At 29.6% G+C, this 13,925-nt stretch overlaps 3 protein-coding genes across 3 annotated transcripts; all 3 read left to right on the top strand.

The window, feature by feature from the left end:
- The first annotated feature begins 2,635 nt into the window (after positions 1-2,635).
- LOC133815768 (uncharacterized protein At1g08160-like) lies at positions 2,636-3,511 on the top strand. Its single transcript, XM_062248571.1, has one exon. It carries the CDS (start codon positions 2,686-2,688, stop codon positions 3,298-3,300), a length of 615 nt encoding a protein of 204 aa, XP_062104555.1. The 5' UTR covers positions 2,636-2,685; the 3' UTR covers positions 3,301-3,511.
- Positions 3,512-4,432: 921 nt separating this feature from the next.
- On the top strand, positions 4,433-5,359 carry LOC133815769 (uncharacterized protein At1g08160-like). The gene has a single exon (XM_062248572.1). It carries the CDS (start codon positions 4,469-4,471, stop codon positions 5,135-5,137), a length of 669 nt encoding a protein of 222 aa, XP_062104556.1. The 5' UTR covers positions 4,433-4,468; the 3' UTR covers positions 5,138-5,359.
- Positions 5,360-7,857: 2,498 nt separating this feature from the next.
- LOC133815770 (uncharacterized protein At1g08160-like) lies at positions 7,858-8,795 on the top strand. The gene has a single exon (XM_062248573.1). It carries the CDS (start codon positions 7,919-7,921, stop codon positions 8,552-8,554), a length of 636 nt encoding a protein of 211 aa, XP_062104557.1. The 5' UTR covers positions 7,858-7,918; the 3' UTR covers positions 8,555-8,795.
- Positions 8,796-13,925: the final 5,130 nt, after the last annotated feature.

The raw sequence follows: 13,925 nt of genomic DNA on the forward strand, positions 1-13,925 counted from the left end.
TGCATGTGTAAGATTCGATCGTGATTATTGACGCAATACGAGTCTGAAAGGTACGAGTATGATATGTCACGAAAAAAATATGAGTTTGAATTAGGCACAACATCATGTTACGTGCCGTTTTAGGTATCAATGTAAAGCACGAGTAAATTAGCCTGAAAACATGATGCAGTAAAAAATCATAATTAAGTTCGATAATTTGACATTAATAATAATAAATATTTATTTATAAATTATATTTAAATTTAAATGATGATAACTTTGAGTATTTATAGTGCTACGACTAAACTAATTATAAAATATAAACTTAAAACTATATTGATTTGTATTAAAATTTGCCCATTACAAGTTTAAATATTTATTAGTAGTATTCAAACTCTAATAATTTATAATGATGAATATCTTTAATATAAATGTATGTAAAATATTATTGAAAAGCATATAAAAATAATTGTAACAAAAAAAAAATCACATTTAGCTTAGTGGTTAGTCTCTTATAACTAGTGGAGTGGAGCTTTTGAAGCTCAAAATTTCATTCTCACTTTTTTTTTTTAGTAAAAGTAACTGGGCCCAAATTTAAAATATGGGCCAGCTTAAATAGGGCTCGACCCACAATTTTATACAGGATCGACACAGATCTAAATTTTTTAAGGCATGAAAAATATAGGCCATGCTAGTCTAGGTTGAATTTTTTTAAAACAATATACTAGAATGACAAGACTTCGAAATTTCTTTCAATTCATGCAAACTCCAATTGAGTCTGATTGGAAGACTGTAATTGAGTCTCATTAGACAATGGCATGCATATGAGAAAGTAGGTGTGTTCTATATATGCTTTGTATCTTGTTGGGTTTTGTCATGTGAATTGGGCATCACACCCAGATGACAAACGTTCAATGTTTGGTTATTGTGCTTGTCCAATGCAAAATAAGGTATTTTGTATAAAAAATTATATGTAAATTGGTATTTTTCAAAATTGGAGGTCTTTTTGTATAGAAAAATAATGGTATTTTTCAGTTTGTCCAGCTGATTGGTTAATTGGTTGTACAGTTTAATAGCCTTTTCAGTTTCGATCAATGAGACTTAATTAAACCATTCTAGCTCATTTTCTTGGTTTCGTGATAATATATGTGAAATAGTTACAAATTAGTAAATATATGTGTAACTCAAATACCACATATAGGGCCGACCTTAACATAGGCGGGTGGCTTATACTTAGGGCTCCCAAGTTAAAAGGGCTCAAGTTTTTTTTTAAAAATACCATCTTTCTATACAAAAAAGCTCCAAATTAAAAAAAAATACAATTTTTTATAAAAATATCACATTTTGCATTGAACCAGCTTCACAAATCTATAATTTAGACACAAAATAGTACATATAGTATCAACCGAAAACAAAATCAATTAATACAAAATATACAAATTAATACAACAATATATAATAACTAAACTAAATAAATACACTAATTATAAATGAATTGAATATTGATCTCAATACGATACAATATAAATCGATGACAACTAATATATATATATATCCAAACAGCCAATATTATTTCAAGGAATACGCAATTTCATGATCGAAATCAATAATATTGCTATATATATATAGTAACTAACAACAAAACTTTATTTAATATGATCTAAATTGGTGGAAAAGTAATAAATTCCACGAGAATAATAATTAAAGTTAGAGAAAATTAATAAGGCCTTATAATAATAACGGCTACGAAAATATTCTTTCCTTGTTGGTTACATGAATATATATATATATATATTTATATTTATATGTTGGTGGGCACAATTAAACACCATTATATATATATTAAATTGAATCATTCCAAAGATGGAGATGATGAGCTATCAACAAAAAAAGAAACATTGATATGAAAAAATTCTTTTTATTATCGAATATGAAAAAGAGAGTTATTGTATCTTATCTTATATACCGTGTATACATATGTATATATAGGATAATTTTTTATAGGGATTCACTTTAAGCCTTGGTAGGGCTTTCAGTATTTCTAGACCCATAAGCAGTTTTTGGCGCGATTTTTTTTTATGATCGTGTATATTGTAGTTATTTAGAGCATCCTGCAATTTTTCATAAAATTTCGAATAGTTGATAGTACTAAAAAATTAGGTTCAAACATGTTGCTTTCCACGCGCATCAAAAAATTTGTCACGTGTGCAACAACACGCTTAAATCAAATTTTCGGTACTGTAAACTATTTAGAATTTTCTGAAAATCGCGCTGATGCTCTAAATAGCTATAATATACACGGTCATAAAAAAATTCGTGCCGAAAACTGTTCAAAGGTCGAGAACACTGAGAGTCGTACAGTAGACTTCTCTCGTATATATATATATATATATAGCAATCCTATACATGTAAATATATATTATTCTACCCCGGGCCACCAACTATTAATCACTTGTCAACCTTTTCCTTTACGAAACTTTTGAATGTTCCAATTTTCAGATTGAAGAAAAGAACATATTGCTATAGCTATAGCTTGGAATAACCATTATAGATCTCTTGAGTTTCATCCACGAAACCCAAAAGTGATAAATATATATACATATTATTCTCTCCACTATATATATATATATATATATATATATAACCATCCCATTGTTCGATCAAACTACTACTCAACTAAACTAGATTAGAACTACAATCATTTCAATGACGAATCCAAGTCAGCAAACGCCAGGAGTGGCCAAGCCAACAAGACCAGGACACCACAGAATCCTTCGTATGGTGGCTACGTTCTTTCTAGGGTTGATAGTCCTAGTGGGTTTAGCCGTACTCATAATATGGCTCGTACTCAGGCCAAAACGACTCGTTTTCAGCGTCGAAGATGCTTCGGTCCACAACTTCCATCTCTCCAACGACAACCATCTAAACGCAACGTTTGACTTCGTCGTTCGCTCGTACAACCCCAACACCAAAGTCTCCATCTACTTCGACTCCATCGAGTCCGACCTCAATTACGACGACCAAACCCTAGCCTTTAGCACCGTCAGCCCTTTCTTCCAGCCCCGCCGCAACGTGACTCGGCTCCAAGTCAAGCTCACGGCTTCGTCCACGGCTCTCTTCAGCTCCGTCTCCAAGGACCTGAGGCTCGAGAAAAAGTCTGGCGAGGTCGAGCTCAACCTTGATCTCAAGGCAAGGATTAGGTACAGAGTTGGTGTTTGGAAATCTTCTCATCGAACCCTGAAGATCTTTTGTTCTTCGGTTTTGGTTGACTTTTCCAAGTCCAAGACCTTTGACAGAACTTATTGCGACGTTGAGATTTGATTTTTCTTTTTTTGTTTACACAAATTTATGCTTTGAGTATAAATTTAGTGTGTCGATCTCTTTCATTATTATTATTTTTTCTATTAGTGATTCTCGAGTTGTGTGGTTGACTAATTAGGGTTGATCGATCACTCGAGTGATCTTTGATGATTATGAGATTGCATGTGTGTGTAATAATTGTTTTTGTAAAATGATTGATATTTGTGTTTGATGTCTTAATTTTTGTTTTTGTATTGAGTTGTGATGACGGTTATCTAGAGTATCTCCAATGCTGATACTAGAAGTGTTGCTATAGCTAAATGTGGTTTCTTATGTTAGAAAGGAAAAAAAATTTGCTGTCTCCAATTTCCAGTCCCCATCCATGTCCCACTAATTATTTTAAGACATCTTATTTATTTATTTAACGTATATTTAAATTGATTTACAACTTTCTCTTTTTCCAACTATATTAACACAATTATATTAATACTATAAATAAAGCTAGAAGTGTTACTATAGTTAAATGTGAGTCTCCAAGTCAGAAAGTAACTAAGAGAAATTGCCAAATTTTGGCAACGTTGCTTATTATTTTTTATTTTTTAAAAATTATTTTTTGTTTAAGTAGATGAAAGAAAATATAAAAATATTAATATTTTAATGTTTTTGTCATTGTTGATTCTCTAATGGAGAGATATGTCATTCTTTGAATTCGAATGAAGAGATTAGGTAAACCAAGAATAATAATATATACTATAGTGTAAAAATTATAATCTCAATATAAAACAATATTAATAATAGTGAAAAATATCACAACTGTAAAAATTCTTTTTATTTTAATCTCAATATAACTATATAGAGTAAGAACAGTAAGATATATATAAACAATGCTTGATTTTGGCTTCATAGTAACTATAGGTATAAAAAAAAGTACCAACTATATATATATATAGTTGTTATAAACCTTTTTCTTTAATGAACTTTAGAATGTTCCAATTTTGAGATCGAAGAAAAGAACACATATTGTGGCCACATCAAACAAAATAAAACCATATATAGATTTCTTGAGTTTCATGCACGAAACCAAAAAGTGAAACATACATAAATAAAGTGTTAACACTATAAATATATATATATCTATCTTCAAAATGATTATCTCACAAGTACAATAACTACATATCATTATTATTAAATGGAGAATCCACCACGACCAAGTGATGATGATCATCACAAGCAAACGACAGATTTAGCAACGAAGCCACCAACCAGACCAGAAAGCCACATCCTCATCAGCTGGTTGGCTACGCTGGTTCTAGTGTTGATAGTCGTAGCGGGTGTGGCCGTGCTCATAATATGGCCAGTCCTCAACCCAAAACGACTCGTTTACAGCGTCGAAGATAGCTCAGTCCCATACTTCCACATCTCAAACGACAACCACCACCTAAACGCGTCGTTTAACTTCACCGTTCGGTCGTACAACCCCAACTCCCGAATCTCCATCTACTACGACTCGATCCAGTACGAGCTCTCTTACCACGACCAAGCCCTAGCGGTTGGTGCGGTGGACCCATTCTTTCAGCCTAAGGACAACGCCACTCGGTTCAGCCTCACTGCTGATACTGCTGCTGCGTCCAAACAACGACTCATCATCCCAAGCTCGATCTCCGCAGACTTGAAACTCCAGAAGAAGCTTGGTAAAAAGGTTGGGCTTGACCTCAATCTCAATGGAAAGATTAGGTTTAAAGTTGGTGTTTGGAAATCTTCTCATCGAACCCTAACAATCGTTTGTCCCTCTGTTTGGGTTGACTTCTCTGAGTTCAAGACCTTCAGCGAAACTAATTGCGTTGTTAAACGCCTTTGATTTTTTAGTTAGAACTCGTTTTTTGATATAATTAAAATTGCATGTGTGTAATATATATATATATATATATGTGATTGTTTTTGTATGTATAAACCTATTTGATTTGCTTTCGTAATAATGGGTTTTGTGAGATTGTTAATAGATTATTAATGTTACTTAGCAAAGTTAATGGTGCAATTTATTTTGTTGATGGAAAATGAGAGGTTTTGATTAAATTATGTGCTTAGCAATAACGAGTTTTTATTGTAAGCATATTTTCTCTCTTATATGCTTGCTTGATTTGTATATTGTTATTGTTATTGTTATTGTATCGACTTGCCTCGAAAAAGTCTTTACTATTGAAAGTTAGTATAGTTGCTAATTAATAGATAATTTATTTAAGCGAATATAATTATTTGGTATTTTGTATTTTATCGAAATATACATGTTTGGTACCCTATGTTTTTAATAATATTCATTTGATACTTATAATTTAAAATTGTATGTATTTGATATTTTACACTCAAATTTGAACAATAAAATTTTATCAATATGACCAAATTGCTCTCAATTATATGTAATTAAGTAATTAAATTTGAATTTAAAATTTATATAATTGATGATAGTTTGGTTATATTGATAAGATTTTATCGATAAAATTTTTCCCAACTACGAATAAGATCGAGAGGAGCCCGAAAGCCCCCAAACCAAGGAGTCCAGAGTACTAAATATATACGATTTCAAATTATAAGTATATCGAAGATGAGTATTATTGAAAACATATGATACCAAGTATGTATTTCGATAAAACATAGGGTACCAAATAAATATTTACCATTTATTTAACATGTTTTGCTCACTCTTATAACAATTTTTTCAACAATTTTTATATGATAAATTTTATGAGGATAAAAAAGTGACATTATAAATGAGAGTGTTGCTATTTGGTACCTATATTATATTATAAAGTAAGAGATAGATGAGAAGAAGAGCATTGATTGGCAACATATGCTTAGCCAATTACTCTAATTACCAATACTAACTTATATAATTTCAATAACTTAATAAAGTTTTAGTTAATTCCACAATAATTAGCAGAAAATTATTTATAAACTAAGGGAGAAGATCCACTAAATATTATTATTATCTTGCTTATAGTGCAAAAGACCAATAATATTTCATAAAATCGAGTAAGAATCTTCTTCTATATAATATGCTCTTCTTTATTAATTAGCTTTTTTTTTTAAAAAAAAAAAAATTGTGGGATTCTTTCTTAGCTTCACAATAAAAATAAAAATAAAAATACCCTTGTGATTGGAGATCATATTAGATATTTAGAATATTATTAGAAGTGGGCATACATCTTCATATATATAGTTTATCATTATTACAATCAATATTTGTCGTTTTTCATTAAAGTTGTCGTTTTTCAAGAGCATTGTCGTACCGTCATCGTTGCTTTCTGTTTAGATTCGAAGGCATATTTAATCTAAATAATTAGAAGAAAAGTATTTTCTGTTATTCATTGTCACCACTGCCTCTGCTTCTGAATGGTTGTGTTGAACACACACACATATATATATATATATATATGAAATCTTATTCTTTTAAGTTTGGTATTGATCACAATTTTTGCTTCTATATCATTCCTAGATTCCTCATGTTGGGTTTTTGTTAATTTTAATAGTAAAAAATTCACTTCATTAATTGTAGTGAAAAATCCTTTTTATATTAATTAATCTCAACATAAAACAAGACTAATAGTAAAAAAAAATATATATAAAACAATACTACTTTTGTGTTGGATAGTAACACACACATTATTAAAAAAAAGTATCTTATTAATTAGCATAAAAATAAAATTATACCAACACACACATATATATTCTCATCTACTAAACTATATATATAATCCATATAAACCTTTTTCTTTTATGAACTTTTGAATGTTCCAAATTTGAGATTGAAGAAAAGAACACATTGTTAGTGAGCTTGGATTAAAATAACCTTGCTCGGCCCCATTAAAAATAATATTGTTAAGTAGCATCAATAGTGTCCAACACTACAAGAAAATAATATAAATTGTTATTGGTAACAATTTAATATCGAGTAATACACATTTTAATTTAATAAGTATTATCGAATATCACTAACTAATCATAGTGTCACAGGCACTTTATATATTAATATATATATATAGAAGAATTCTCCTATAGGGGCTTCACTTTAAGCCCTACCGGTAGGGCTCTCAGTGTTCACGACTCGTGAACAGTTTTCGGCGTGATTTTTTTATGACCGTGTATATTGTTAGCTATTTAGAGCATCCTGCAAATTTTCAGAAAATTTCGAATAGTTTACAGTACCGAAAACTAAGTTCAAATATATTGTTGTACGCGTGACTAATTTTTTTTATGCTTATGGAAAACAACATGTTTTAACCTAGTTTTCGGTACCGTAAACTATTCGGAATTTTTTAAAAATTTACAGGATACTCTTAATAGCTACAATATACACGGTCATAAAAAAAATCGCGTCAAAAACTGTTCACGGGTTGAGAAACACTGAGAGCCCATCAGTAGAGCTTAAAGTGAAGCAACTAAAAAAACTGTCATATATATATATATATATATATATAGATTTCTTGAGTTTCATGCACGAAACCAAAAGTACCATATCTATAAATAAAGTGTTACGCTCCATATTCTCAACTTATAAATATATCTTGAAAGTGATCTCACAAGTACAACTCGATTATTCACATAAAAAGATTGATCAATGCATAACATTATAATCACTAATTAAATGGAGAATCCAACAACAACTGAAGATCATCAACAAACGAAGCCACCACGAACTAGACCAGAACGCCACATCCTCATTATTTGGTTGGCTACGCTTCTTCTAGTGTTGACAGTCGCAGTGGGTTTGGTCGTGCTCATGGTACGACTCGTCCTCCACCCAAAACGACTCGTTTTCAGCGTCGAAGACAGTTCAGTCCAACACTTCCACATCTCAAACGACAACCATCTAAAAGCGTCGTTTAATTTCACCCTTCGCTCCTACAACCCCAACTCCCGACTCTCCATCTACTACGACTCAATCGAGTTCGAGGTCTACTACCGCAACCAAACCCTAGCATTTGGTGCGGTGGACCACCCATTCTTTCAGCATCGTAAACACAAGGTGACTCGACTCAACCTCACTGCTACTACTACTGCTACTATGTTCATAAGTCTCCCGAGCTCGGTCTCTGGAGACTTAAGGAACCAGAAGAAGGTTGTTGAGGTTGACCTTAAGCTCAATGGAAGGATTAGGTTTAAAGTTGGTGTTTGGAAATCTTCTCATCGAACCCTAACGGTCGTTTGTCCCGATGTTTGGATTGACTTCTCTGAGTTCAAGACCTTCCATCAATCTAATTGCGACGTTAAACACTTTTGATTTTTTTTAGATCTTATACTAAATAGAAGTATAGATCTAACACTCTAGAGAATGATGATTTATAAGTGTATCTAGAAGTACATTGTTTTTGTTTGTTTGTTAATGATTCGAGTATATATAATTAGGATTTGAGCACGACTTTAATACTTTTACGATTGCATGTGTGTGCTAATTGTTTTTGTACGTAAAATTTTATTGATTTGTTTTTGTTGATAATATGGTGTTTTTTTTTCTAAATGATGAGAGGTTGGATTTAATTATGTTTAGCAATAACGATAATGTAAAATAAAGAATTGCTTATTTAATTTCCTATTTATTCTTCTTGTCTATTTATAGTCATTTGTTAAAAATATAGTAAAGTATATTATATATATAGGAAGATGAAATTATATAGAAACTAGAATAATATTAAGAGTGAAATTTACATATGTATATTTTAATCTCAACAACTGTAAAAATCCTTTTTATGTCTTGAGTTTGAGTTTGATGCAAGAAAGGAATAAGATGCTACAATAATACTATATATGTAGTAGTGCAAAGCATCTTCTTTTGTTCCATTTTAGCCTCCAATTATAATAATATAACATTCGATAAATTTATAACTAGTGTTAATTAAGAAAAATGGTGTAAGTTAACACTCAATTAATTACGGGTGTAACTAAATAGATCGGGGCGACCTCGCCCCGCAAGAGCTCTGCCCTATCCTGCAAAGGGTTTTAATGTAGGGTGGGTATCGAAGGTGGTGGAGCGGGTCAGATCCGACCCATTTTTTTGCAAAAAAATTAAAAGTGTATAAATCCAAAAGAAAATTATACAAAATTGATAATAAATTGAGATAATTATTAATTAACTAGATATGTTACAGATAGCAAATTGTGAACAAAATATTCGTAAGTAATTAACCAAGACATGTCAGTGTATATCTCTCTCTCTATATATATATATACTCACATATCTCTCACTCTATTTATACTACTACTACTACAACTCATCTTCACAATGAAGCTTTTAAAAAAAATATTTATACCATTGGTCTTTCTCCAAGTTACTTTAATGAGTATCTTCCCCAAGTTTATCAATGGTCACCCATTGACTTTTAAGAGTCTCTTAAAAATATAAAAATACCAAAATATTTTTTATTTTCCAAAAATATCAACCAACTAAGTACTCAAGTTTTTTAAAAGCCCATGATTTATCAAATAATTCCAAGTCCAATAGTTGTGAAAAAATTCCATTCAAAAGTTGGGCTATCCATTCACAATTTGTAGTCCCTATCTAAGCCACCTCCTAATAATGCCATCTTTGGTTTGGAAATTTTATTATTTGGCATATTATTTCATTTTCACTCAAAAACATAATGTTAATCCAAAAGTTTTTGTTTGTATGTGTCAAAAATTGATTTAAAAAGAAAAAACACATTTTGAATGAAAATACTTCTATATATATATACCTATATTACTTGGAAAAATAAAATTCATTTGGGCTAGGACTATTGATTTGTATGGGCCATAAAAAGAAAAAAAATTTGAGATGTTATTTTTTCTATAATTATTTTCAAAAATGACTTTTTTTTTAAATGTGTCATAGAGTTTGTGACATTCTAAACTATATGATACCATTAGAAATCTCATACTGAAAAAGAAAAAAAAAATTGTTAACAAATGTTAGAGATTGATTTTGTTGTTGTACCTAAGTGTTATTAAAAAAAATTATGAACTATAACTAGTTTCATAAATCCTAACAAATATATAGGGTAGGATTTCAATAATAATAGTATTTATAACACTACAAATAAATATATCTTTTAGTGACAACCTTTTAGTCACAACATATGTTTTGTGTAACTAAATGTCATTTTTAGTCACAACAAAAAATTATTTGTGACTAAAAAGTCATACTTAATTACAAGTTGTCACTAATGTAGTTTTTGTCACAACCTATTATTTTTAGTAATAAACTTTGTTGTGACTAAAAATACATTTAGTGACAACAAATTGTGATTTTTGTGACTAATACTTTTAGCCATGGACTTTTTAGTGATGACATAAATAAGATGGATTTTCTTTAGTCACAAAATTTTTACTTGTAGTCACAAATTTTATTGTGACTAAAACTAAGATTTTTTGTAGTGATAAGTTAGGTGTCATAATGTGTTTTCTAGAGTTAAAATGGAAATAATATTTCATTAATTAACAAAATAAGTAGCTAGAATCATAACAAAAAAGTTTGTATACATATTTATGAGCATTCTTTTTTTTTTTTTTTTAATTATGAAGTGTGAAATATGATAAATAACAATTTAATGAAGTAGAAGTTAACCCAAACTTCATGTCCTTTTCATATGTAAAAAAAGACATGTTTTTTCTTTACACAAATAAATTTGACTGGTTGTTTTTTGGAGTGTGGTCAAAATAAGTTTTTTGGAGTGTGGTCAAAATAACTTGTCCATTATATAGCTAGATATAGGAGTACAGCGAATGAAGGAGTAGACAAAAAGAATATATATATATACATATATATATATATATGGGAATTATTCTATACGGCTTCACTTTAAGTCTTATCGGTGGGGTTCTCAGTGTTCTCGATCCGTGAATAATTTTTGGCACAATTTTTTTTATGATCGTATATATTGTAGCTATTTAAAGCATCTTGCAAATTTTCAGCAAATTCTGAATAGTTTACATTACCGAAAATTAAGTTCAAACATGTTATAATATGGGTGACTAATTATTTTGATGAGTAGAACAAATGAAGGAGTAGACAAAAAGAATATAAATATATATATAGAGGGAGATAGAATATTTATTGATGAGTGAAGAAAATTAAAAGTTACCATCTCATCTCATCTTCCTCTGCAGTTCAATAATGTGCTGTCATTTATGATAAATAAATAAAAGAAAATGGTAGTTGCCTTTCCTTGAAAAAACCTCCATACCTGGCTTTGCATTGCATCTTTCACTGCACATTAATTTCACATCAATTTTTAGGTGATAAGTTCAACTTTATTCTAGCCTCATTATTACACCTGTAATAAGAACAAAAAAATATAAATAAATCCAATATATAATAATAATATTATTATTATTATTTCACTGTAACTTAAATATTGTTGAAGTTGTAGGTAAATGTAATATGTGGTCTATTGTTATATATAAATTTAAATATTAATTTGGTATTGTTGTGAGATGAAAGCTATCTATGACATTAATTTTTATCCAACCTTAATATAGCTTAATCATTCTTCTTTTTAATAATAATAATTAATAAGAGAATAATAAGGATTCCAATATAAAAGATAATAATGCATGCTATTGCTAGCTATATATATACTAAAAAATAGTAATTATTTAAACAATTCTATCAGTTGTGCATACATTTTGTGTTTTTCAGCTCGAGAATAATTTTCGGCGCGATTTTTTATGACTATGTATATTATAGTTATTTAGAATATTTTATAATTTTTTAGGAAATTCCGAATAATTTATAGTGCCGAAAATTAAGTTCAAACATGTTAATTTCTACGTGCATAAAAAAAATTAGTCATGCGTGCAACAACCTATTTGAACCAAATTTTTGGCATTGTAAATTATTTCCTAAAAATTTGTAGGATGTTCTAAATAACTACAATAAATACAATCATACAAAAAATCGCGCCAAAAACACAAAAAATATGCATCGGTGTACCATAAAAGTATCCAATAAAAACAATTATATGGAGCATAAAAATAGTACTTATAGAAACAATCTTTACATGATGATGATCGAGAGAGAGGGTCCTATAAGAATAGGCTCTCCCTCACAAGCTATAGTTGATATTGTCGACTTCATTATTATTATGCTTTGAAAAGTGATGTTTATATATTTATCTAATTATATATATATAATAATATGATGTGTATCTTAGTTGAATATGTGAAAGTGAAACTCTACATATGTAACAAATAGTCTAAAGCCAAAACACCTTTAGGAATTGATAAGGATATACTTTGAATTTGATTTGATTTGATTGGAAAGGGATTACACCAAAATTTGAATTTATCCATTTATGTTAATTAATTAGTATTTGATCATCAACACGATCAATATTATCCTACGCATAAATTTGAATAATTAATCATAATATATATGGAACGATATGAAATGAGTATGGTGTTGACAGTTTTTTTTTGTCAATGTTGGTGTCGACAACAGTTAGTTTCGTCGTGTAAATAATTATAAATTCTAATTTTTTATTATAATAACGTATATTGTAGTCATTTAGAACATCCTACAAAGTTTTAAGAAATTCTGAATAATTTTTTGTGCTGAAAACAATGCTCAAACAACTTATTGTACGAGTGCACTCAAAAACAGGCACGCGTGGAAAATTTGACTATTTAAACAATGTTTTCAGCACTGTAAATTATTAAAAATTTCTTAAAAATTTGTGAGATGTTCTAAATAACTATAATATACTCTATAATAGTGAAAAATTATAATTTATAACTATCCACATCTCGAAATAAACTTTTATTAATACCGATGTTGACAAAATATTGTCAACACTAGAGTCTTTTCCTGTATATATTATAATTTCGCATATATATATAGGGAGCGACTACAATGCATCCCATATTTTTGCAATAGGGTCTAAACTGTATGTTGTACGCGTGTCTGTTTTTTTTTGTGTACGCGTGTAAAATTTGACAGTTTGAAATCTGTTTTTGGCTTCATAAACTATTCAGAATTTCTTGAAAATTTGCAGGATATTCTAAATACCTACAATGTACACTATCATATAAAAAAAATTTGAATTATATCTATCCAAGTGCCGAAATAGAAAAAAGATATACCTGTATTGCAAAAAAAGTGATGCGTTATAATCGTTCCCTCTATATATATATATATATATTTGATTTGATGTACACCAAATTCTATCTATATAATCCCTATTGATTGGTGAATAAAGAGAAGCAAGAGTGTGACTTGAACTAGAACGAATGATGTTGAAGTTACCACATTGTAGGTACCTTGTTATGAATATTAAGTGCATGCATTAATCCCACTTCTAAACATGGAAAGAATAATTAAACCAAAAAAATAAAACAAAAAACAAAAGTCATGGGTTTTGTCTTTGGACCCTAGCCTTATAATTTTTCAAGGGCTCCATTCCATTTCTCTAGAAGTCTAGACTCTAGAGACTAAAGAAATTAAAGTGAGGCATGTAGATATTTTACCATTGGCAGATATATTCTCACAATTCTTCTTATTAGATAAATATGAAACTCTCTCTATATTATATGTTGTGCTTTTTTTTTTTTTAGTGAACCAATGCCGACATGGACCTATCACTTCCTTCATTCCCTAACTCTTTGGAGTATTATTGTCC

Source organism: Humulus lupulus, chromosome 2 (genome assembly GCF_963169125.1).
Source record: "Humulus lupulus chromosome 2, drHumLupu1.1, whole genome shotgun sequence".
Classification (NCBI taxonomy): domain Eukaryota; kingdom Viridiplantae; phylum Streptophyta; class Magnoliopsida; order Rosales; family Cannabaceae; genus Humulus; species Humulus lupulus.

Bases quoted from the DNA above. Each gene is read 5' to 3' on its own strand.
- LOC133815768 (XM_062248571.1), top strand. From the start codon at position 2,686: ATGACGAATCCAAGTCAGCAAACGCCAGGAGTGGCCAAGCCAACAAGA.
- LOC133815769 (XM_062248572.1), top strand. From the start codon at position 4,469: ATGGAGAATCCACCACGACCAAGTGATGATGATCATCACAAGCAAACG.
- LOC133815770 (XM_062248573.1), top strand. From the start codon at position 7,919: ATGGAGAATCCAACAACAACTGAAGATCATCAACAAACGAAGCCACCA.